Raw genomic sequence first — 26,384 nt, forward strand, 5'->3', positions numbered from 1 at the left:
CTGTAATCTCTATTACCCACAAATGGAAAAATACTGATGTTTTCCTTTTTGAGACTGTGTTATTTCACCCTGATTATTTTTGAGATCATTTCAGGTTAAATTTTAATTTTAATAAAAGTTTAACTTTAAGTTAAGCTTCTGGGATTTATATGAAATATGCATGGTAAAGAAATATATCAAAATTGCCAGATGACACAGCTATTGAATTTAAGAATATGGGAACTATCATAAGTTGAAATTATTTTTGTTTACTACAAGGGTTGGAAGAAAAGAGGTAAATGAAAAGATATTCAGACAAATGTCAAGAAGATGCCATATGAACATATTTAAATCAGGATGTAAATATGCATGGATATTTTAAATTTGGATACTATGTGGACATTTGCTTATTCTAAATCCTTATTGTATTATTTTAAATTTTAAGCAATTTTAATTTTAAATTTCACCATTTTTTAAAAAATAACATGTATTATGATACAAAGTTAATATTTTCTTATAAATTGTTCAGCACAAGTAATAATAGATGATGGTCAAATTGCTCACCAGGATAAAAGATCTTGTCTTGAAGCATAACCATATGAGTTATTTCCTAAAAACCATGGTTGATGAACAGAATTAACAGCAAAAATTTTCACATGATTTCTTTTGTGTTATGTTGTATGTGCATGATTTCAATATTATGCATATATCACACATACAAACACACATATTAAATACTATAAATAATAAATAGAATAAAAATTCAATTTATACACACAAAAAAGAATATAAAGATAACTGAAAAAAGGGTTTAATCAAATGTGATAACTGTACTTTCATAAAAGCTCTGGTGGTATTTTTTTCAAATGACACAAATGTAATTCTAGCAAAGGGTTTTTTACTTATTTCAAATCTTATTTACCAGTGATCTATAATTATTCTTTCTATCATATCTGTTGTATTTGTCTTTGGTTTGTCTATAATCTATCTATCTATCTATCTATCTACCTATCATTCTATCTATCATTTATCATCCACTCATCAGAAAGCTAGGTAGTAGCCATTGAATTGCTTATTATGCATAATAGTCCATGGTTGGATCTCTACCACATGCATGTGTGCACACCCTCACATGTGCATGTGCACGTGCGCACACACACACACACACACACACACACACACACACACACACATTTATTTTAAGCAATATGCAAGATACATTTTGAAACTTTATTGCAATGATGAAATTTTCATAGTAATTTTGACCATCATTAAGTAAATCTATAACAAAAACAGAGCTGCTTCTAAGTTGTACAGAAGATTCACAAGATCCCTGTGTTATTTCTTAACTATGTGTTATGTAACAACCTTTTTTAGTTAGAGTAAAATGTCTAATTTTTTTCTTAGGAGCTGTTCAAAAATAAATGAAGAAAATTCACAACAAATTCATGTAGAACATCTCTCAACCAAAGATGTTGTGACTTTTATTATTATTGTTTTATTAAATTCTTATAGAGTTCACTATATTCAAGAATGTCAAATTAATAAGTCAAATTCCTATTCATAAAATAACTGCTGATATGGAGAAGGTGAGATTAGCTATTGTGTCAGAGTTCGAATGCATCCTCACACCAGTGGGATTCTAAACAGTGGAAGCAGGATGGGTTGTGTTTTAGTGGTAATTGAATATTGCCTTAATATTTAATTTTCAGTTTGTATATTCTCCTGTTCCATCAAGGGAAATATTTGTTGTCTAAAAACATTGTTTATTTGTTATGATGAGAAATTTCCCCCTTGCTTATTCAGACTTCAAGCATAAATAAATCTTTCTAAACCTTAATTATTCAACATTTCAAAGAGTAAATACTTTGCATTGACATTTTGGCCAAATGATTTTATAATATTGGTGTCACTTATTATTGGATATTTTCAAGTTTTAAGGGAATTTAATTTGTGTTAAATTTACTTAGTAAAATAAAACTTTAATAATTGTAAGATATATCTTATTATAATGAAAGGAGGGAAAATTTTACCTACTGACATGACCATTGCATTAACCAGTTAACTGGAGTTCTTCTGAAATGGAAATAAAAGAAGCCAGTTAAATGATAATACAATTTGATTTATCTCAATGTCAGTTGTCAATCAAGGAGATTTTTGAAGGAATATTACAGCCTTCAGGGAGATTTATGAATGCAGTTTTAAAAAATGGTTCTTCATTTGCAACTTATAGCATTTCAATCAGATTGTTGTTGAGCTACAAAATACAATTAACTGGTTTAATTGTATGATGAATTAAAGGGTTTGTTTCTTTATTCCCAGCTACAAATGCTGTATTTAGTATTTATATTTGAAAATGTTGTTCTTTATGTGTGATTTTTTTTTGTTTTGTTTTCTATGTTTTAGGAATATACAGGACACTAAAGATTGTTCAGGATTACTAAGAAACAAACACAATTTGATTTCATCATTCCTGTTCCTCTATAAAATGATAAATGGAATCCAAATGTACACCAGGCACAATCAATGGATGCTGGTGATTTTTCTCCTATGGCCTTGGATTAAAGTATCAGAGACTTTGAAAGATGAGAGGGCTCAGAGAGAAGCATCTTCTCCTTGGAGAGCTAAGCGTGGCTGGGTGTGGAACCAATTTGTTGTAGCAGAGGAAATTGATACAAGACAACACATTGGCCGGGTACTTATTTTCTGAAAGAGTTACAGTAGATGAGTTTATAAAGATGTGATATAAATGAGCTTCAAAAGCCAGATGATTTCCACATATTCAACAGAACAATTAAAGCCAATTACAGGCATAATATTTGTATTTGCAAACATCTACTAAAAACTTGAAGAGGGAAGTCAGGTTTTTAAATTTCTCTATGTTGTTCATCAATGTGCTATCTCTACACATCAGAATCTAGAATGTAATGATGTTACTTGTAGAAATGGATTAAAGCAGCCACAGAGTCAAATATTATTTCTCAACTTTGTTTTGCTATACTGATAAGCTAAATAGCTGTTAACTTGTCCTAATTTATTTATTTATTTATTTTTAATTTTTATTAATTTATTATTGTTATATCTCAATGGTTATTCCATCCCTTGTATCCTCCCATTCTTCCCTCCCTCCCATTTTCCCCTTATTCCCCTCCTCTATGCCTATTTCTGTGGGGGATTTCCTCCCCCTGTATATGCTCATAGGGTATCAAGTCTCTTCTTGGTAACATGCTGTCCTTCCTCTGAGTGCCACCAGGTCTCCCCATCCCCGAAGCAGAAAGACTCAAATGGTATATACTCACTTATATCTGCATACTAGCCCAAGGGGCATGTCCCATGAAAGCCTAATTTATTTTTAATGAGACATATAAATCCCATATTTTTTATTGCCACAGAAACTTCAGGAGCCTACACACAACCTCTAATTAGTGAAGTTCAAGAGTAAGGAGTGATTATTTTATTTTTAACATAGAAGTATATTTAAGAAAACTTTCTTAGTGAGACAGAATATCTCAAATTATTATTATTATTATTATTATTATTATTATTATTATTATTATTATTATTATTATTATTATTTAGCTAGCTCTAGACACATATAATTACAGTTTCATGCCCCTTTTGTAGTTCTTTTGTTCTAAATACATATACTGATATGAGTTATCTTCTAATAAGCTGACAGCCAATTTTAATTTAGGACCAATAGGTGAATCCCTAAAAATTCACTTTGTTTGCTTAGTCCATTTGTGAGAGCAAAATGTTAACCTGGTCCTCAGAATCGACCAACAATTTACCTATCTTAACTGTAAAATGTATATAAGTAGATTCAACAATATTTTTATAAAACCTTCCTGTGTGTGCTACCCACAAATGATATTTTACTGGTCTCATTATCTTCTAAGATATCTGTAAGCAAACCACATGCATATATATCATGCATACATGACCATTTCTGCATATTAGATTATTAGTCTATTTTAACTGATATGTATATAAATGTTTATCTGCTTAAATATATATGAAACATATGCATACCTGGTGCTTATGGACACCAAAAGTGATTGGATTTCCAGAAACTGAATTTAAAGATTGCTTTGAGCCACTTTGAAGGTTCTGAGAACCAAATAAAAATCCTCTGAATAAAAAGAAAACACTTTTAATCACTGAAACAACTAGGACATATTAACCTGTTTTTCTAAATAATAACTTGTGCTTGTGAATCATGCAAATAAATTTTAATAAAAAAGGAAAGTAAACATATATATAGATGCTTGTAATTGAACAACTAGTAAGAATAAGATGTAGTGGGATGCTCCAAATTTGATGGCTGTTAAAGGAAGGAAACTCATTAAGTTCAATTAGATAAAATTTTACAGTTTTACAGCCTTACCAACATGATGATATTTAATACTTTGTAAAATATATTTTTTCATAATAAAGCATATGTCATAACTGAGAGCCCAATAGTCAGGGTTTAATATAACTTGAATCTCGGGATACTATAAGGCAAACTAACAATCAATAAAATATTTTGAGCAATGTACACCCCTAAAACACCAGCACAATGATTTTTGGAAATAATTTTAGAAATAGATGCATAATATATTTGTTTTTCTCTAACTTTAACTTATCTGTTATCTTTTATTGAATAATTTTTCACATTACCAAAATTATATAACTTAAATTATTTTATCATTTGATACTTTGACTAATATGTAAGTTTATATCCATTATTTTGGTAGCTTATGACAGAGTAAATGTCACTTTATAAAGAGTTAATTATATCAAATAGAAGAGTTATAGCCAGAAAGTCAGATTGTTTGGTAGGTTCTCCATTTCATCATATAGACATGATACTGAGTAAAGCAATAAATTGATTGCATAAGTTATGCTATGGTTTTTGGCTGAATATCTATTCTTTGTTTTTTTTTGTTTTTGTTTTTTTGTTTTTGTTTTTGTTTTTGTTTTGAGACAGGATTCTCTGTGTAGCCTAGCTACTCCTGGACTTTCTTTTTAGGCAAGGCTGGCTTCAAAATGACAGAGATCTTCCTACCTCTGCTTCCCTGATTGCTGAGATCATGGATATGAGCCATGGGACCCATAGAAGAATATTTTAATTTTAAGATTTTAACTTTCTCCCTTTCTCCCTACCCCTCTCTGGATTCTCTTCCTCCCTTTACTTCCTTTCTTCCTTCCTTCATCCTTTCTTCCTTTTTTCCCTCAGTTGATATGATGAAATCTCACAAGGTGATTAAGTCTGATGGCACACAGCTTTAATCCCAGCATTCAGGATGGAAAGCCAGGTAGATTTTTGAGATTGCAGCCAACTTGCTCTGCAGACCTATCTCCAGCACAGTCAAGGCAAAAATAAATAAATAAATAAATAAATAAATAAATAAATAAATATTATAGTATATAAAAGTAGTCACTTGATACTGATTATAATACATGGAAATCACACATCACAGATCAAGCTCCAAGATATTCAGGCAAAAAAAAATTATAGAATCATTCACCTGATACTGATTGAAATTTATGAAAATCACAAATATTAAAATGATTTTTTCATATATCTGAAAACTAAATTGCTTATCTTTACACTTGCAGCTCAGATCTGAGTTAGACAATGGAAACAACTCTTTCCAGTACAAGCTACTCGAGACTGGTTCTGGGAGCTTCAGCATTGATGAACAGACAGGTGACATATTTGCCATAAGGAAGCTTGATAGAGAACAACAATCCCTCTACATTCTGAGAGCTCAGGTAATAGACACCACTACTGGAAAGGCTGTGGAACCTGAGTCTGAATTTGTCATCAGAGTTTTGGATATCAATGACAATGAACCCAGATTCCTAGATGAACCTTATGAGGCCATTGTACCTGAGATGTCTCCAGAAGGTATAGCATATTAATTTATGTCAGAGTTTTATTAACAAAGAGAATAGATGTAAAATTCTGAGTATATGTTTGTTAGTATATTTTTCCACTTCCATAATAATTCTTCTTTTCAAAAAGTTTTAAGTGAAATATTTGAAAAATTAGATAATATAGTAACATTTTGAAAGGTGCAATACGGGCGTGGTAACACACGCCTTTAATCCCAGAACTCGGGAGGCAGAGGCAGGCAGATCGCTGTGAGTTCGAGGCCAGCTTGGTCTACCAAGTGAGTCCAGGATGGCCAAGGCTACACAGAGAAACCCTGTCTCGAAAAAACCGAAAAAAAAAAGTTGCAATTAAAAGAAGAATTGTAACTACTCTCTAATGAACTCTATGTAATTAATATTTTATTTATTATTCACTCATAGTTCTTTGCCATCTTACATACATTGTATATATCAAATATAAAATCATTTCTATGTAAGGCTGGCCTTTGCATTTATATCTGAAATGAATTTTATTTTAAACTTGAACTTACAATGAGAATTGAGGTAAAATATGTCATTCTTCCAATTTGTACTCTGTGTTGTATAGATAATTTCCTTATTCAAATTATGCTTAAGAGTTTAGATTTATGCATTTGATTAATAATTTCTACAATATATACTTGATGAATTAATGCAAATAATTTATACAACAAAAATTATTAAATGCATCAAAGCCAAGGAATACAAAATTAAAAGAATGCTTGAACATTTACATACAGTTTTGCTTATTTCAAGTTGCTTTTCAATGTTACTGCCATTAAAATCTTAAATATAATGAATGAAGAATAAATGATTGCAATGGAACAAAGTAATCAACTATTTCAAAGATGAAAACTATCTTTGCAGTCAAGGGAAGTTATGATTATGAATAAGTTCATTTATTACATCAGTCAAAATTTGGAAAATAATATACAGATTAATTTATTTAATTTAAACATCTCTTTAAATGATAAATATGCTTTAATTGATAATAAATTACACCGAAATATTTTGAAGTTCATTTGTAGAAATTTTACATTATTAAACATTGATTATGAAATACATATCCAATATTATTATTTTATGATTCAGCACTATTCATATACCAATTATAAATTAATGGTAACATTCTGCAATACATTTCTTCAAATAAACAAAAAGAAATTTAGTTGTATGTGTGTCAAAACAAATTTTGTTAAAATGTATTCTATATTCCAATCAGTTAAGTATTTTTATGGCTAAACAAACATGTTTCTGGTGGATTATTTAGAATTCATGTACTCCATAATGATCAAAAATTGAATAAACTACTTTTTCTTTTTTTACATATATATATATGTATATATATATATATATATATATACACACAATAAAAAAGAATCACAAAAAGAAAGAACTCAGCAAAGAGAATGACGAAACAAATCAGGAATCATATAAAAGTTATATTCATAATATTTTGGCTATTTGTATTTTGCAAACTTGAAGAAAATATCTTGGTGCACCTAAAATTCTGTATGTTAAACATTATCTACTGTATCTCATTTTTATCAACTTAAAACATCTATCTAGACTTAAAAACATCTTAACTCCTAATTATGATAAAATGTGATGCTTTTATTCTTTGACACATTGTATTTACTAACCACCTACTTCCTTGAGTAACATACAGAGTTTTCAAAATAATATCTACCTTTGAAATTTTTTTAAAGCTTGTGCTTTAAGTGGACCTTAGATAAACTTGTTTGTGTGTGTGTGTGTGTGTGTGTGTGTGTGTGTGTGTGTGTGTTTGTGTGTGTATGTGTGTGTTTATTAGTTACACTGGACTGGTAAGTTATTTTCTCCTTTCTACACAAAATTTCTAGTAATTAGTAAATCATCATTTTGAAATATTTTCTAGCTGATGTTGAACATTCTTTTGTATATCATTGTGATTGACCTTAATAATGATTTCTTTTAATCACCTTCCTTTTTTAATGATGCCTGTCAGTATCTACCTAACTATTATATCAAAGAGAGGTAGGGAATTAGAAATAGATTGCCTTGGGCAAGAAGGAATGGTCAGGTGATTAAAAAACTGGCTATTCTTGGAAAAGTCTTGATTTTGATTCCATAATTTATACATATAGGAGCTCATAGCGTTCTGTAACTCTAAATGCATTATGATATCCTATTCCAGCTTTCAGGGGTACCAGGTACTTGATTATTGCACAGGCATATGTATGGACAAAACAAAACAAAAAAATTAATTCACATAAAATGAAATTTGTACCTTACTTATGGGCAGGAATCCTTCTATAATAGGTAAAATATTTCAACATAGAAATACTGTATGTTTCTTCATAAATAAATTAATATCTCTAGTGGCAAAATCTTTATCTATATTCTTAGGCACTTAAAAAATAAGTAGACCCTTCCAAATCTTTCAAAGCAGAAGATACACTAATATTACTTTTACTTACATCTTCATCGTGATGATTTTATTATCAAAGCATAAGATGACTTGTGAATGACACTTTGTTGATTTTACTTATTAAAGACAGCTATAACAGAATTTCACATTTGGAATATCAATGGCTGGGTAGATTGGTGCAGACCTTCAAACATAACACTCAGGAGAAAGAGACAAGTACATGTCCATTAGTTCAAGTCCATCACACTCTACACCAAGATTTCCAGGCCAAGCTTGACAGGTTAGGCATTATCTCAAAAACACTAAATAATTGTCATGTAACACAATGCAGATCTCTAATATAGAGAAAATCTCTTACTTTAAATATTGAATTGTTTCAAACAAGGAAAATATTTACATGTTAAATGTCATTTTGGAATATATGGTTGAATCACAGCAATCAACACCAAAATAAATAGTAGCACATGTGTTTTTTGAGGCGTTCCATAATAAATATACACATTAATTATATACTGCTATACTTATAGATTACTGAATTCCTTATGGCCATAGTGACTAGTGTTCATGTAAAAATTTATCACACTTTTCTATTTTTGTGTTTGGTTGCCTCATATCATTATGAGAAGATAAACTACACTGTGGGAGCTGTCACACCACAAGCCAATATGGTTCTATATTAGACACTAAAATTAACAGTTGAATGGAAATCATTCATTCTTCAATAAAATTCTTCAGTGATCATTAATATCAAATAAATCCATATTCACAAAGTTACAATTTCCTTAAACCACATTATATCCAGTTCTTATACTATAAACTTGATAAATTAAAAAATTCTTTTTTTTTATTCTGTCACCAATGATTCTCCTAGTCATCAAATTTTATGTAGCCTTATAAAGTATACACTTGTAGCATATCCTCAAATACAATGATTAATATAAAATTGTACATATACTATACATATTTTCTCTAATTCTGTACAATCATCACATTTTTGATAATTCTTTTTTAACTTTTATTTAAATAATTTATTCAGATTACATCTAATTTGTTATGCCCTCACTTGTATCTTCCCATTTCCCCTCCCTCCCTCTTATATCCTATTCCCCTTCGATAGGTCTGTGAGAGAAGGGGACATCCTCCCAATCCATATGATCACAGGCTTTCAAGTCTCATCCAGGTAGCCTGCTTACTCATCCTCTGAGTGCCACCAGGTCCCCCCATCCAGGGGAATGGGTCGAATAAGGTCATGTCAGAGTCAGTCTGTGGTCCCCACACAAGTGTGGAGAATATCCTGTCCATTCAACAGATATGGATAGGGGTTCTGGGTTTACTGCATGCATTTTTCTTGGTTAGTACAGTAGTTTGAACAGATGCCCCTGGGTCCAGATCCACAATCCTTAAGGGTCTTCTTGTAGCTTTATAGGACCCTCTGGATCCTTCTATTTTCCTATTTTTCCCTTTCCTCTCTGACCTGGAGTCTTAAAAGATAATACCAATATCTACCCCAATCTCCAGCTAAATGAAGATTTTCATGGGACATCTCTGTTGGGCTAGTGTTCAGTTATAAGTGAGTATATACTATGTGTATCTTTCTTGGTTTGTGTTAACTCACTCAGGGTAAACATTACTAGTTCCGTTCATTTGCCTGCAAGTATTAGGATTTCCTAGTTTTTAATAGGGAGTGTAATACAAAGTGTAAATATACCACAGTTTTCTTTATCCATTCTTCGACTGAGGGACATCTAGGTTTTTTCCGTGTTCTGGCTATTACAAATTAGGCATGTTTGAGCTTATGTCCTTGTTGTGTGGTTGAGAATCTTTCAGGTATATTCCCAGGAGTGGAATAGCTGGGTATTGAGGTAGCCCTACAGCCAGTTTTCTGAGAAAGCACCAGATTGATTTTCAGAGTCATTGTATGATTTTGGACTACCACCAGCAATGCAGGAGTGTTCCCTTTTCTCCACAACCTCACCAGCATGTGCTGTCACTTGAGTTTTTTATCTTAGCCACTCTGATGGGTGTAAGATGGAATTTCAGAGCCGTTTTGATTAGCATTTATGTGATAGTAAGGACGTTGAGCATGTCTTTAAATTTTCCTTATCCATTCAATGTTTATCTGTTGAGAATTCTTTGTTTAGTTCTGGGGCCCATTTCTTAAGTGGAGTCTTTGGTTTGGTGGTGTTTAATTTCTTGAGCTCTTTATATAATTTGGATATAAGTCCTCTGTCATGTGTAGGGTTGGTGAAGATATTTTCTCTGTCTGTAGGCTGTCATTTTTTTCTGTTGACAGTGTCTTCTGCTTTACAAAAGCCTCTCAGCCTCATGAAGTACCATTTATTAATTGTTGACCTAAGAGCCTGTGCTTTTGGAGTTCTGTTCAGGAAGTTGCCTCCTGTGCCAATGATCAAGGATCTTCCCCAATTTTTATTCCAACAGATTTAGTGTATTTTGTTTTTTGTTGAGGTCTTTAATCCACTTGGACATGAGTTTTGTGCATGGTGATTAATATAGATATACTTGCAGTTTCCTATATGTAGACATCCAGTTAGACCAGCACAATTTGTTGAAGTTATTATACTTTTTCCACTGAACAGATTTGACTACTTTGTCAAACATCAAGTGTCCATATCTCTGTAGAGTTTCTTTTGGGTCATTGACTCAATAACATTGGTCAACCCTCCTATTGCTATGCAAGTACTATGCTGTCTTAATTACTGTTATTCTATAATACACCTTGAGATCAGGTATGGAGATTGCTTTAGAGGATAATTTTTGTAGCGGATTATTTTAGGTATTCTAGGTTTTTTCTATATGAAATTGAGAATTAATCTCTCAATATCTTTAAATATTGTGTAGGTATTTTAATAGGAAATACATTGAACTGTAAATAGCTTTTGGTAAGATGGACTTTTTTACTATTTTAATTCTACTCATGCATGAACAAGTAAGGTCTTACCAACTTCTGATGTCATCTTCAATCCCCTTCTTCAGAGATTTGAAGCACTTTCAAACAAGTCTTTCCCTTTGCTAGGTTAGAGTAACTCCTATATACTTTATGTTGATTGTGGTTATTATGAAGTGTTTAGTTTCCCTAATTTCTTTCTCACCATGACTGTCATTTGTATACAGGAAGGCTACTGACATTTTTGAGTTAATTTTATATCCAGCTACTGTGCTGAAGGTGTTTATCAGCTGTAGGATTTCTCTGGTGGAGTTTTGGGGGCGACTCATATACACAGTCATATCATCTGAGAATAGGGATAATTTGACTTCCTTCTTTCCTGTGTGATTCACCTTGATTTCAGTTTGTTGTCTTATTTTTCTTGCCAGAACCTCAAGAACTATATTGAAGAGATAGGGAAAAAGAAGGCAGCCTTGTTTAGTCCCTGAGTTTGTTTGGGTGAAAAGTTTTATAGATATCTCTTAGATCCATTTCATTCATGACTGCAATTAGTGTCATTATTTCTGTTTAGTTTTCGTTTCATTTACCTAACCTTTGGTGAAGTGTGGTGTTTAAGTTTCCTGTTATCAATGTGAGGGGATCAATGTGTGGTTTAGGCTTTCCTAATATTTCTTTTATAAATGTGAGTGTCCTTTTATTGGGGGCATAGATGTATAGAATTGTGAAGTCATCTTGGTTGATTTTTCCTTTGATGAGTATTAAGTTTACTTCCTCACTCTTGATTAATTTTTATAGACTGTTACCTACAGATAATATCTACCATTGTGGATGATATGTGCTTCTTGAATTTAGAAGAATGTTGGGTCTTGTTTATTTTTCCATTCAGTTTGTGTCTTTTTTTTTTTTGGAGAAATAAGACCAATAATGTTGAAAGATATTAATGACAGTGACTGTTAAGTCTCTTGATTTTTCTGTTACTTACAGTAGAGGGTTTGTGTGGTTATGTCTTGCAAGACTGAAGTTATCTATTTCGTGTTATTTTTTTTTCCCCTTTGGATTAGAGTTTTCCTTCTAGTAACATCTGTAGGGCCAGATTTGAGGATAGGTTCTATGTGTCTTTGTTTTTGTCATGCTATGTCTTGAAAGTTTCGCTGGGTATAATAGTCTGGACTTGTATCTGTGGTCTCTTAAGGTTTCAAGGACCTCTGTCCAGGTTCTTATGGCTTTTCTGCTCTCTGTTGAGAAGTTGAGTATAATTCTGATAGGTTTGCCATTATATGTTACTCGGCCTTTTCCCCTTTCTGGCTTTAATATTTTTTGTACATTTTGTGTTTTTATTACTATATGGCAGCAGGATTTTCTTTTCTGTTCTACTCAATTTGGTGTTCTGTAGGCATCTTGTAGGTTTTTAGGCATCTCCCTGTTTGAATTGGTGAAACTTTCTTTGATTTTGTTTAAGATATTATCTGGGCCTCTTAGCAAGGCATTTTGTCCTTCCTTAGTGTGTATTTTCCTCAGGTTTTGTCTTTTCATTGTATCCTTGATTTCTTGGATGTTTTGAGTCAATACTTTTTCAGATTTAACAGTTTTTGATGATTGCTCAAGTTTTACAATTTTTTCTTCTACTCCTGACTTTCTTTCTTCCAACTCTTGAATTCTGTTAGAGAATCTTACTTCTGCATTATCTGCTTTCTTCTCTAAGTTCTCTTCTTCCCAGCTTTCTCTTCTCTATGCTTTTATCTTTGTTTCCATTTTCATCTTCAGACCTTGAACTGTTTTATTGATTTCTTTTATCTGATTGTTTATATTTTCCTGAATTTCTTCCTGAGCCTCTCTATAGGCCTCTTTAATGTCTTCAATCTTGTCGACTGCATCTTCCTGCATTTGTTTATAGATTTTGCTTGTTTCTTCCATTATCATTTTCATTAATAGAAATTTGAGATCATTGTTTTGTGTTTTATTGTGTTTGAGTTCTCAGGGTTGAATTCTTTGCTATTGCAGGGATCTGGCGATGCCATATTGTTTTGGTTTTTGTTGTTTGTGTTTTCATGCTGGCCTGTATTCATCTTGCTGTCTCTGACACTGGAAGGTAGTTTCTGTTGTCCTTCACTGGTCTTTGAGAGCACTTCATCTGTGAGTTTCTATAGGTCAAGTGCCTTCACCTGTGGGGATCAGGAAACCCTTCCCTGGACCAGGCAGATGACCTGGTTTCTCCTCTAGGAAACTTTTCTCCTCACCCTGGGCTCACCACTGAGTCAGCAGAAGCAGGTGTTGGTGCTTTGCATCCCATGGATAAGTTTGAGGTAGTGTAGATAAAGCTAGTTTTCCTGCCTTTGCTTGGGCTTTGAAAACCCTGACCTCATGCAATGGGCCTTTGGGGGTTTTGGCTCAGTCCACCACAGAGTGCTGGTATCCTTGCAGGCTTGTCGCAGTTGGCTAGGCTTCTGCCTAAACAGTCCAGGCCATGGGCGGCTAGGTTGAGTCCTGCCTAAGAGAACAGATACTGCCCTATAGTGTAGCAGTTGTTTAGGTTTCAGCCTCATCCCTCCAGGCCAGTTCAGTCCAGTCTGAGCACAGGAGCCCCTGATGGGTTGTAGCGGCTGGCTAGGTTCTGTCTGAGTTTGAGGGAATGGCTCCCTTGTTTGGGGCTGTTGGGTAGGTTTCTGTCAGATCCCCTCAAGCTGGTTCTGTCTATCCTAAGAGCATAGGATTCCAGGCTGAGCTGTGGAGACTGGATAGGCTTCTGCTGTTTAGTTCAGAGTGGTTCAGTTCTGCCCAAGTGTGTGGGAACAATATGCTGCAGCAGCTGCCTAGGTTTCCGCCTGATCAATTCAGACTGTGCGGCCTTATCAGTTGATGTGAGAGTATGGCTATGGAGCTGTAGCTAAAGATCATGGCCACAGGTACCTGGGCCCCTCTGTAGGCCATTGGTCCCTCTGTGGAGTGTCAGGGTAATCTGAGGTAAGATCTACCCCAGACCCACACTCTTTGCTCCTCCTGTGCCAGCAGATTCTGACTTCACATCAGTTAGAGAAGAAGAATGAGCATGGCCTGCTAGGCAGTGCTGAGCTTTGAATATTGCTCCCTCATGCTTGTAGGCAGCTGAGGCTTTCTGTTGATTAACCAGGCTGTCTGAAGTCAGATTCCCCTGTTTTTCTGAGTTTTCTCCAGGCCAGCAGCTCCAGACACTGATGCTTCACCACAGGCTGTTCAGTCCCAGATACCAAGTCCATGACATAGAGTGCAGCTGCAGCTGTCCTGCAGGTATGCATCTGGACTCTGGGGACAGGGCCAGTTGGATGGCTCGAGGATAGACCCACCTCTGTTCCGCATTGTGTGGTCCCCTCTCACCTAGGGTTCTTCAGGTCTTGTGGACTGTAGTTCTGAGCCAGGTCCCTAGTCTCTATTTTACAGATCAGATACCAAGATTGTTGGTTGCCACCAATTTGGATCATCAGTGTTGATATTATTTAGCCCATGTATCAATCATCGCATTTTAATTTAATCATAATAATCTTACCTGTGACATAAAAAGGAAATAATTTAATCAGTTTCCAAAGAAAAATAAACTACATTTCTCTGAAATACCTGGTATAATTTTACATGTCATACCATCGACATAATTGGTTTTTGTGCAAATAATGTGATAACATGGATATATTCTAATATTTTATGACACTTATTTTCATAAAAACATTTAGTGATAGCTGTAAGGATTCAATATATAAACACTAAGATGTAATACTTAAATTGTCATTCATTAGAGTCTCTCAGAAGTTACATTGTGAAATGATATTAACCATTCATGCATATACAATACCCAGGAATATTGTACTGCATGTTTTGTTTAAGGAGACAAGCAAATGAATTAATAGCTATTTTAACATATTTTATTTGTTTGTTTGCATATGATTATTTATTTTTTTTTTACAATTGTTGTCAATCAGTCATCATTTTCTTGTAAATCCATAGTATTGCTTTTTGAGAAATAGAACAAAGTTAAAACCATAGTAGGCAAAGAATTGCATTTTTTTTATTTAGAAAAAAGATGTTCATACTCCACAAAAAATGTAATCACTATTGACTTCAAGAGAGAGAGAGACAGAGACAGAGACAGAGAGACTCAATAATTAAATAAAAATGGCCAATAATTTGAAGGAGACCAAGGGAAGGAAAATAGAATGGTTCAGAGGAAGGAAAGGGAAGAGAAAATTATTTCATTGAATTATAATCTCATAAAGAAATTCAAAAGTATATTAAAATTGATCACTGATGGAATTACAAAGTCAACTTTTACTATTTTATTTTCTAAGAAGTTTTATCCAAATGAAAAGTAATTTTAGAAGTGTTCTTTCACTAATTGTTCACTTAAAATTAATCCATATGTATGCATTTTAAATTTTTAGCCAAACGTGGCAGTTGTAGAGTAGAACCATTTGAATCATAGTCTATCAATTCAAAATTAACTTCTATACTGAATTTTCATTCAATTTAGCTAGGAAAACAGCTCAAATTTGTGGGGAATCTAGTCAGGATCCATGTTAACACATTTTTAGATATTATATCATACACATTTACACATAATGAAAACATGTGGGATATAAACCATATACCTATATACATAAATGATACATATGTATATAATGTTATAATCCTTTCATCCTTGAAAAGGTAAAGGTAGGAAATAATAATTTCTTATCAAGAAACAAATGTCAATTAGTTTATATTTAACTAATAATTAAAGTGGAGTCTCTCAAACAAATTATTATTTTTACTGAGGGATACATTAGTTTTCTCATTGTAAATTATCCAATTATGAATGACAGATATGGCTTATGCTTAACTAGAGGAGAATGTAAAAATTATTTTCAAAGTTAAAAATACTAATAAATGCAAAACTATGGAAAGTGACATCATATTATTTGTGCTTCTAGACTGATAACATTTAAAGCTAATATCTGAAAAATATGATTGAGAATTAAGATAAAATATACCAAACTGCATAATTTGCCACTTTTTTGTTATATACGTGTATATATATGATGAAATTTTGTGTGTTACCTAGTATGTTTGTCATTCAAAAATGGAAGAACAACATTATTTCATTTAATAAGTTTTGTGTTTCTTTTAGTGAATGGATTTTGTTATTGAATACGATACAAGTCGGAATTTCCAGTTAATATATCATTTCTTTTTAGGAACATTTGTGATCAAGGTGACAGCCAATGATAATGATGATCCTACAACTGGATATCATGCTCGGATTCTGTACAACTTAGAACAAGGCCAAGCATATTTTTCTATTGAACCAACAACGGGTATTTGTTAATTTAATAAAAATATAAAATTGCAACCTTTTATGGTTTTCAAGAGAAAAAATATCAGCACAAATTATCTGATTATAAACATGTCAATAGTAAATGCCATGTTTCAAAATCATGGGATCCCAATCCATAATGATCATTAATACCATATACATTGTTTCTATGATTCAAAGACTGAAATTTCCCTATCTATCTGGCAGAATAACTATATCAACTAAGCAAGGACCATGGGGTCCCACATATCTAAATGTGTGATATAAAATATCACAAGAAAATTTATAATATGTGGAGACAAATTACAGAAAATTGAACAGATGTCATATACTAAAAGACTAAAAGCAGCTTAAAAGTCCCCACTTTCATTAAACATCACGGACTTGAAGCTAAAATCCACAAAGATACACTTACATTCCTCATTAGATGTCTAAGATTTACTTTATAATATTTTATATATGGTATCAGAAAGTAATATAGTGCCTTCAAACATAGCTGTGTAGTTTGCATATTGTTTTCTTTATATTTTATTTCAATACATGATCATTTTATGTCATTTATATAACTAAAAGAAAATTAAAAGAAGTTTGATTGATACAAAAAGATTGTTGTACCTCTAGTTTGATTCAATCACTTAAATATCATTTAAATAAGGGGAATTCTTGTGCTTCTTTGTTTGAAGTATATAATAATACAGTTAGTTACTATTGTAAAGTGATTGAACCCATGGCTTCACACATGCTGTAAAGAAGCTCTGAACTTTATTATCAATTATAGACATACACATTTACTACATAATATGTATATGACTCTACTTGCTTAAGAATATTAATTATTATGTTTCAAACAAAAGGCAAGACATTATAGATCTTCCTCTTCAGAAAATATAGGCTTTTAATATTTGACACCCTAGCTAATTAATACCAAATTTTGCAAGTAGGCAAAAGAACAAACCTTTGTTTATTATTAAAACACAAAAATGCTTTAAAAAATTTAAATATAATATATTTTGTTAATTATTTAATTTTTCCATTCATTTGGGAGTTGTTTATGTCAATTTTTTTATCAAGGATTCTTGAGGATAAAAAGTTAATGGAATATGATGTTTTGTAGTATTGGGGTGGTAACCGCCTGATTTTTCTAAATTATTATGCAAGAGAGATCTTGTTTTATTTCATTTTAATAAATTTTAATTGTACTAATATTTTCTTTCTTGTTTTGAGTTCTTTTTAGACTGAGTTTCTCTTTGTAACTATGGCTATGTACCAATGTTTTCTAGTAATATATTTTGATCATGTTTCTCCTTTCTAAACCCCTCTCAGAACCTCCTATCTTGATTACTCAGCTAGCACTATTTTCTTTTGCTTCACTCTTACATGCCCCCTGTGTGTGTGTGTGTGTGTGTGTGTGTGTGTGTATGTCTGTATGTTTCTATCTTCATGTTGGCTGCTTGAGCTTCCATAGAGTTTGCTTCATATTTTATTTTATTTTAAATATATTTTATCAATTTATTCATATTACATCTTAATTGTTTTCCCATCCCTTGTATCCTCCCATTCCTCCCTCCCTCCCATTTTCCCCTTACTCCCTTCCCATATGACTGTGACTGAGGGGCACCTCTTCCCCCTGTATATACTCATAGTGTATCAAGTCTCTATTTTAATATTCACAGTAATGCACCACTAGAAGAAAATCAGATTTCCCCTTTGCCAGCAGGTATCAATTGCAATTACTTTCTTGGGTTGTGTTTACACCCTGTGTTTACTTTTTTCTCCCAGTATGGTACCCTATCTGCTTTTACTGGTACAGGTGTGATGCATATTGCCACAGTCTCTGAGAGTTCATATGTGCCTCAGTCTTGTGGTGTCTGAAAGACACAGTCTCCTTGAATTCTCCCATCCAAAACCTCTGGCTGTAACAAATTCTACATAACCTCTTCTGTCTAGAAACTTAAGCCTTGAGGAAAATGGCTTGGTGAAGACATCCATTTATAAATGATTGTTCTAAAGTCTCTTCTAGACATTGTTTAGTTGAAGATCTCTGTGTTATTTTCCACTTATTGCAAGAAGAGACATATTTGATGAATTTTTAGCAAGGCACTGATCTATAGAAATAGCAATATGTAATTTAGTTTCATTACTATTTTCTTTTATCCACCTAACTTCAGTAGCTTTTCTTCTAGCCTATGACCTATTTAGCCTCAGGTTTTTGTCTCCTTTGGCAATGGTAAGTATGGGCTCCATCTCATGAAGGGGCCCTTAAATATAATTTTAAAAGGTCTTTGGTTATTCCCAAAACATTTATACTACCATTGCATCAATATACCTTGCATTCAAGTTACTATTGTAGGTTATAGAGTTTTTAGCTAAATAATGCTGTTTGGTAACTTTCTCTTGTGGTATATTATGCAAATTAAGTTCGACCACCTGAAAACGGGTCATTAGAGATAAAACATTTACTTAGCCCTTTAACAGTAATATGATGTTAGCATAAGATTGTAGAGAGCAACCCATATCCTTGTAAAAGGCTGTGTTATATAGAGGTCAGTGACTTAACAGTTTTTAATCCCCTAAATAAAACTAAAGATTTTTCTTGCAGCATTTTCTCTAGTGTTACAGGTGCTTCCATTTAGATTCTTTTGGTAGATATATATGTTTTAGGAAGCTTCTTTCCACTTGGATTTCAAATGTTTTTGGTCCTAGTAATTTATCCTTCTTCCCAATTATCTTCCTTACTTAATCTTTCACTTCTAGTTCCTACTTCGTCTATCTGGAAAGCTACATGCTATTTTCTTTTTTTTTAAAGAGATCCTCTCCTCCACAATAACCATTTACTAGGTACCTAACCTCTGTGATTATTTGTATTGTAGTGGTCACCTTGAAAGCTTAACATTCTCATATAACAGATAACATTATACTTTCTTTTGGAGTCTGGGTTATCTTGCCTAGGACTTTCTACCCAATGCTCTCCCTTTTATGAAAATTTTATAGTTTCTATATATCTCAATAAAAATTATCTAAATGTAGTTTCATTATTTACTCTTCAGTCAATAGAAGATAGTTCTAATTTTTGGTTATTATGAATAAGACATCAGTGAAGATGGATAAGCAAGTTCCTCTGTTTTAGCTTCTTTGTGTACAGTATAGATATTGGTTCCCAAGTTCAGGAGGAAACTCCACTCCACTTTCCATAGTGGCTGAAGCAGTTGTACTCCTACAGCAATAAATAATTTACTCCTTTCCAAGCAACTTTTCCATCATGTACTATTATTTATTTTACTAATCTTAAAATATCAGGATTTAAGTCTTTCTGTAACATACTCTTCTTTGTAGAACTCTGATTTTGTCTCTGGCATTATATCACATAATGTAATTTTCAAAGTTTGTTCCTGTGAAATTGTAAATAATAAAAACTATTTAAAATTCATAAACATAGGATTTTACATCACAGAATTTACAGCTATTTAATAAACATATAGATACCAATAAGTACTGATTGACTATATTTAATCAGTAAGTAATTTCCAAATGAATGTAAAAGTTAAAATGAGAAAGAGAATGTTAGCGTAATTTTAGACTTTCTTCTTAAGGAACAATTTGTTGATCAGAGGATGATGATCCAAGTGCTGGTCAAAGGGCAGAATAGATTAGACTGTCATTCTCAGTGATGGAGAAAATATAAAAGATACTCATTCTTAGGTTGAGAGGAAATTGAGGCTTCTACAATATCTAAATGACACCTGCTATCCTATTGCATTAAAAGTATAGTTATATTTATTGATTCGGTAAGAATTGTTGACAAAATTGGTTCTTAATTTTACTATTATTGAATATTGCTATGTTAGTAGCTAGCATATAAAAATGAGGATTACATTATTGAATGATTAAGCAGTTAGCTAGGAAGAGGTGATGGGTAATAATAACTGGGGTTGTGTTACTTTTTAAAAAAGGAATCATAAGGATATCTTCCAAAATGGATAGAGAGGTGCAGGATACATACTGTGTAATTATTCAAGCCAAGGACATGCTTGGTCAGTCTGGAGCCCTATCTGCAACAACAACTGTTTTAATTAAGCTGTCAGACATTAATGACAACAAGCCAATATTCAAAGAAAGTAAGTAGAATCTGTCTTTAATTTCCATTTTATTTTATATCATTTGAATATGCACAGATTTTAAAGTCTACGCTCTACAAAGAGATCACTAAGCTATAATCAAAATACATGGGACATTTCCTATGACTAATAGGTGTAATCCATTTCATTCCTTATAGTGTTCACATTGTTCAGTAGTCTTGTATCTAGTAACAGACTCAGTTTCCTTGAGAGCTGTTAGCTGGAAAACCATATTAAATCCTAAGGATGCCTGCTAATTTTTGACTGACCGCACATCTCAAAAGCATCTAGTGGACTGAATATTTCTCATGATGACATTTTTATACGTAATAATTTTGCTTCTATTCCTATTTTAATAGGCTCTTGTGATAAGAGTGGCACAGTAAATGAGACATGGTAAAATCTTTGTGTCAAAGTCATTTTATTGTCCGTTTAGTTCTATCTGCAAGTTTGGTTACTTCAGCTATTTCAAGAAAGACATTCATAAAATCACAATAAATTGTCATGACTACATTTTTGGAGTTCTTTTGCATTTCTGAAGTAATAATTTAACAAGAAATTTAAGTTTTGATTCTTTTAGCAAAAGAAAAATAAAATTTCTGTAACCATTTTTTGTATACATTAAATCATGTGAAATTTCATTTTTTTTCCTAGTTCTCAGTTAATTTCACCTAGGACCAAAAATAAATTTAAAAGCATGTTCAATTATCAAGTATAATACTAAAAGAAAAATTGGTAAGCACTAGACAAAGAACGAAGAGACTATAAGATATATTCATCAGTCACAGATTAATTTCCTTGACATTGATTACCGATTTGCAGAACTGAAACCGCCATTATGTTTGGCCTTTTTTATTCTTTTAAGCTTTTTAAAGGTCTGTTTTTGTATTTTTAAGCCTGATCTCACTATGTAGGGTATGAGTACTTCCAACTCATGGATACTCTTCTGTCTTAGTCTTCCTAATGTGGCGAATACATACTGAGTTATAGCACTTAGGAAAATTATTATTTTATTCCATGTTCAGCTCTTGTTCAGCTTTTCAAATTCCTCAAAAGTGTTTCTTTTTGCAGTTTTCTCTTTGTAGTTTTACTTGCAATGACAGGTTCACATTTTAGCTACTTGTTAAGCAGTTTTGGGTTACCAATCAGTAGACATGGAAAAGTTGAACTTTCAAGCTTGGCATCACTCATGGTTTCATTATGTTGATAGTCACAGTCGATTTAAAGTGTAGTGTAATTCTGTACAAATTCCTATATCTAAAGATTGTAGACATAAATATACTCACCAAATACCTTCAAATCCCAGATGTATCAAATCTTCTATCCTAACAAAAGAAAGTTATGTACTACATAATGATATTGTTGAGCAATTTAAAAAGACATGTACAGCCTATATAACATTGATGATATTAGAATATAATGGAACTTCTTAATTTGTATATGCTGTACAATTTTAAGATGTGCAATATGTTGTAAAATTCATGTTAAAATATAAAATATCCCCCAAATGTCTTTTTCTTAGATATTTCCCATCCCAGTTAATAAATTCAAAATCAATATTGCCCATGAAGAAATCTTATTATCTGAATTGATTGAAATAAAACATATTGAATTAATCAGTGTAAAACTGTATTATATGAAAAAATGATGGTCTAATTTATACTCTATTTTGCAAAATACATTTCATGTCTAATTTATCACTCTGCTAACTTTCTAGAAGCTCTTGTTTTCTACAGTCTGTGAGCAAATTTGCATACATGCATGAACACATCACATCACATCTCATGCAAACACACACACACACACACACACATTCACAAATGCTTCACACAGACACACAGAAACAAGCATAACATGCTCAGACACTCATGCACACATCTCATTAACATCTACTAAAGGAAAAAAATTTTGTCAACGATTTTCAGCCATTAATTTGTATCTTTTATTTCTTGCACCAAAACTTTAATAATCTGAGATTATTATATCCAAAAGCTTTATATGAATTATGAATGCATACTACATTAACAAACATGTAAAACAATTGTATTACAATGACACCCAAGCACTTGTAGAGATTATAGCTATTATTTTCTAAATTTTCAATATCTGTATACACATAATTTCTCATATTATAAATTTCTAGGCAAATATTTTCTATGAAATCTCTGATGAATCAATATATTTCAGAACTATACTATTAATCTTAAAGTTCAATGATATGTGGTCAATCTCATTTTATACTTAAAATCCATGGTTAATATCACATATCATAAACTGTTTAAGCATAATTTAAAAAATATTTTAACCAATTTTTGTTTTGTTGATTACAAGATATAGTAAAAATAAAGCAATAGTTTTATGAATAAATGAATAAATAGAAATTTGGAAGTATACCTAGTAAAGATAGGATGCATGTTGGATAAAATCTGATTTTTAAATTTGATATTAGAGAAATGCTCCAATTTCCAAATAAAAGAAAATATACATACACCTTTATGCATTAATCTATAGAGATGAAAATATTAAAATATAGAAATGATGATTCTAAAATTCTTAATGAAAATTTATATCTGCCATATCTCATCCTGTCAACTTAAAACATCTATCTAGACCCAAAAATATCTTAACACCTAAAAAGCTAAGGTTAATAGTAAGACAAAACTATCTGGTCGTCAACCACATCAGAAACTTGAGAAGGAATTCAGAATTTTAGAATAACCAAGATAAGAAAGATGTTTTCTACAAGGTTGAAAAAATTAACCCAAAACCATTAATATAAATTTCAGGGGAGTGGAGTAAGGAGTAAATCAGAGGGATGAAGGAATGGGATGATACAAGGGATGGGATAACAATTGAGATGTAATATGAATAAATTAATAAAATATATTTTAAAAAATAAATAAATTTCAGAATAATCCCTGATCATTTCATGGTTCTTCTTGCTGCATGTAAATTTTTATTTATGTTAATAATATATATGTATATGCTAAAATGAATTAAAGTCTTTAGAAAAAAATATAGAAATGATAGCTAGCAGAAAACGAATAGGTTTTCCTAGAGACCACAAGAAAATATGCAAAAAGCTGGAGTTTCATATGGTAAAACTTAAACAAAATATTTGGCATTATGCTTGTAAAGGTTTCTACCGTTTCACTGTATCTGAATCTGCACCCAATGGAACATCTTTGGGAAAAATTATGGCATATGATGATGACATAGGTGAGAATGCAGAAATGGACTATACAATTGAAGATGATTCACAAACATTTGGCATCATCACTGACAATGAGACCCAGGAAGGAATAGTAATACTAAAAAAGGTACATACATTTTACTTATTTAAATTAATAAATAGTGCAAAATCTGATCAAATACATGTAATTATTTAAGGTTGATGCTTGTCATTTGCTTCACTAATATTTGAACTGAAGCATGATATGTAGCGTGGCTTAAATCTTAATTTATTATAATTTATTCATATTACATGGTAATTGTTATCCCTTTTCATGTATCTTTTCATTCCATCCTTTCCTTCCTTTTCCACACTATTCCCATCCAATAGACCTCTGAGAGAAGGAGAACTTGTTGACCACATGACCACAGGCTATCAGGTCTCAACTGGATAGCCTGCTTCCCATTCCTCTGTGTGCCCTCTGGGCCTCCTCACCAAAGGAAAGTGATCAAATCATGGGACACCAGACTTTATGTCAGAGGCCTTTCTCACTCTCCCCACAACCATGAAGAATGGGTTTTATAAGGGTTTTTTACATTTTATATGTTTAAATTAAAAAGAATTTCAAGTGAAGAATAATTTGAAAGAAGAGTACATCACAAACAAGAAAGTAATACCAATTTCCTAAAATATTTAACACAGAAAAGCAAAATTTTTTTCTAATTTAAACTATAATTATTTCAAATAAGCGTATAGTTGAAGTGTAAACAAATTATAATTTTGATGCCTGATGAATGATTATAGGAAATGAATTTGCATACCTTAAAATCATAACTAGATGAAAAAATTGAGACATGAAAAGGTTAATGTTTTATGTAAAACCTCGCTTCACTGGAATTATTTTTCTGAGACAATGCACTTCTTTGTAGAAAGTTGATTTTGAACACCAGAGCCACTATGGAATCAGAGCTAAAGTTAGAAATCGCCATGTTGATGAAGAGCTTGCACCTGTCCATCTTAATACCTCTACAACCTACATTAAAATTCAAGTAGAAGATGAGGATGAGCCTCCTATTTTCCTCTTACCATATTACATATTTGAAATTCCTGAAGAAAAGCCATATGGAACAGTTGTAGGGACAGTCTCTGCCATTGACCCAGATCGAAGGCAATCTCTTATAAGGTGAGTATTTATAATTATTAACATTAGCATTGTGTTAATAAGTGACTGAATAGGTTAGAATAAATTGAAACATATATATGTATATAGAAAGATAGATGACGTTATTTATAGAAATATTGTGACTTGGAAATGCAAAATTCACAATGGAAATAATTGTTTAGGACAGTAGACTGGCAAATACTTCTGCTTTTTTGACTTGTGCTTAAGAAAACTGCTGAGTAAATATTTGAGAAGACATCAAATTATTTCAAAAGATATTTTAAAAAAAGAAAAAAATAGAGGAAAAGAATCCTTTTGTGTAGAAACTACCAGTTTCTTCCATAATCAAGTGACTATATGTGTGTGTGTGTGTGTGTGTGTTGTGTGTGTGTGTGTGTGTGTGTGTGTGTACCACCATTTGTAAGACAGGGCAATATCATATACCATGAATGTGATATCATTAAAAATAAACACGTTATTGTTATTGTTGCCAAGAAGGTTTAATCATTATTTTCAGAGTTGATGACTAAGGTTGTAAAACCAATTCATATGGTCCTACCTGGGAAACACTATTTCTCCCACTCTCTGAATACTTTAAGAGCCCAAAGTTCTTTGTGTAGAGTTGATGCCACCTGGATTTTTTCCCATCCACTTTGATATGTCTATTGATCTTGAACTTGTTCATCTCCTCTTTAGGAAGCCATGTTGATGTAATTTCATGGCTTTAGCATCTGACTTTATTAGCAAACACAATCCTGCAAAATCTCCTCAGTGTTCTTCTAACTCTTACAATTTTTTCTGGCCCCTCTTAATCAATGTTCCATTATCAGTAAGTGTGAGAGTGTTCTGTAAAAATATGCATTGGGACTGGGCTCCTCAGTTCTGTAACTTGCCTGGTTGTGATTTTTTTGAAAAGGTGAATGTATCTTCTAAAATATTAATCAAATTCATCATCAATATTTTTAACTCAAATAAAAGGATAGTATATCTAAACAGTTTCTAATATTTAAAGTTTATTTCCTGAAAGAAGTAAGTGTTACTGTGTGTCAGCATTTGCCAAACTTGCAGATCTGTGTCTGTGAACCTGGGGCAGAGTACTGTCTAATGTTATTGAAAACATTACTTCATTTTCAGTGCATTTTTTTCATAAGAGTAACAAAGATAGCAATGATACAATTTGAGAACAGAGAATTATGCTTATAAAGACATGGAAATAAATATCAGCATGCTCATCCTGTGTGTTAGCAGAGCAGCCCCTTCTGAGAACTTTCAGGACAGATTAATTTAGACACATTGCCTGGCACTTACTATTGATTATACCTGGGAAAGCATGAAAGCAAGGCGGACAGCCATATTCAGACACACGGTACACTGAAGAGAGCACTTAGGATATTCTTTCACTAGATTGGGTTCTATAGCTATT

The 26,384-nt window shown here is 32.2% G+C and overlaps 1 protein-coding gene across 1 annotated transcript in view; it reads left to right on the forward strand.

Annotated features, from left to right (window-relative positions):
- The first annotated feature begins 2,409 nt into the window (after positions 1-2,409).
- Cdh19 (cadherin 19) overlaps positions 2,410-26,384 on the forward strand; it is a 64,437-nt gene continuing 40,462 nt past the window's right edge. Inside the window, exons 1-6 of the mRNA XM_051147200.1 lie at positions 2,410-2,674; positions 5,584-5,875; positions 16,394-16,513; positions 20,463-20,627; positions 23,766-23,947; positions 24,729-24,982. Coding sequence (XP_051003157.1) covers positions 2,468-2,674; positions 5,584-5,875; positions 16,394-16,513; positions 20,463-20,627; positions 23,766-23,947; positions 24,729-24,982 — 1,220 coding nt within the window. The 5' untranslated portion in view covers positions 2,410-2,467. The remainder of the gene's footprint in view (positions 2,675-5,583; positions 5,876-16,393; positions 16,514-20,462; positions 20,628-23,765; positions 23,948-24,728; positions 24,983-26,384) is intronic.

Source organism: Acomys russatus, chromosome 6 (assembly GCF_903995435.1).
Source record: "Acomys russatus chromosome 6, mAcoRus1.1, whole genome shotgun sequence".
In the NCBI taxonomy this organism is placed as follows: Eukaryota; Metazoa; Chordata; class Mammalia; order Rodentia; family Muridae; genus Acomys; species Acomys russatus.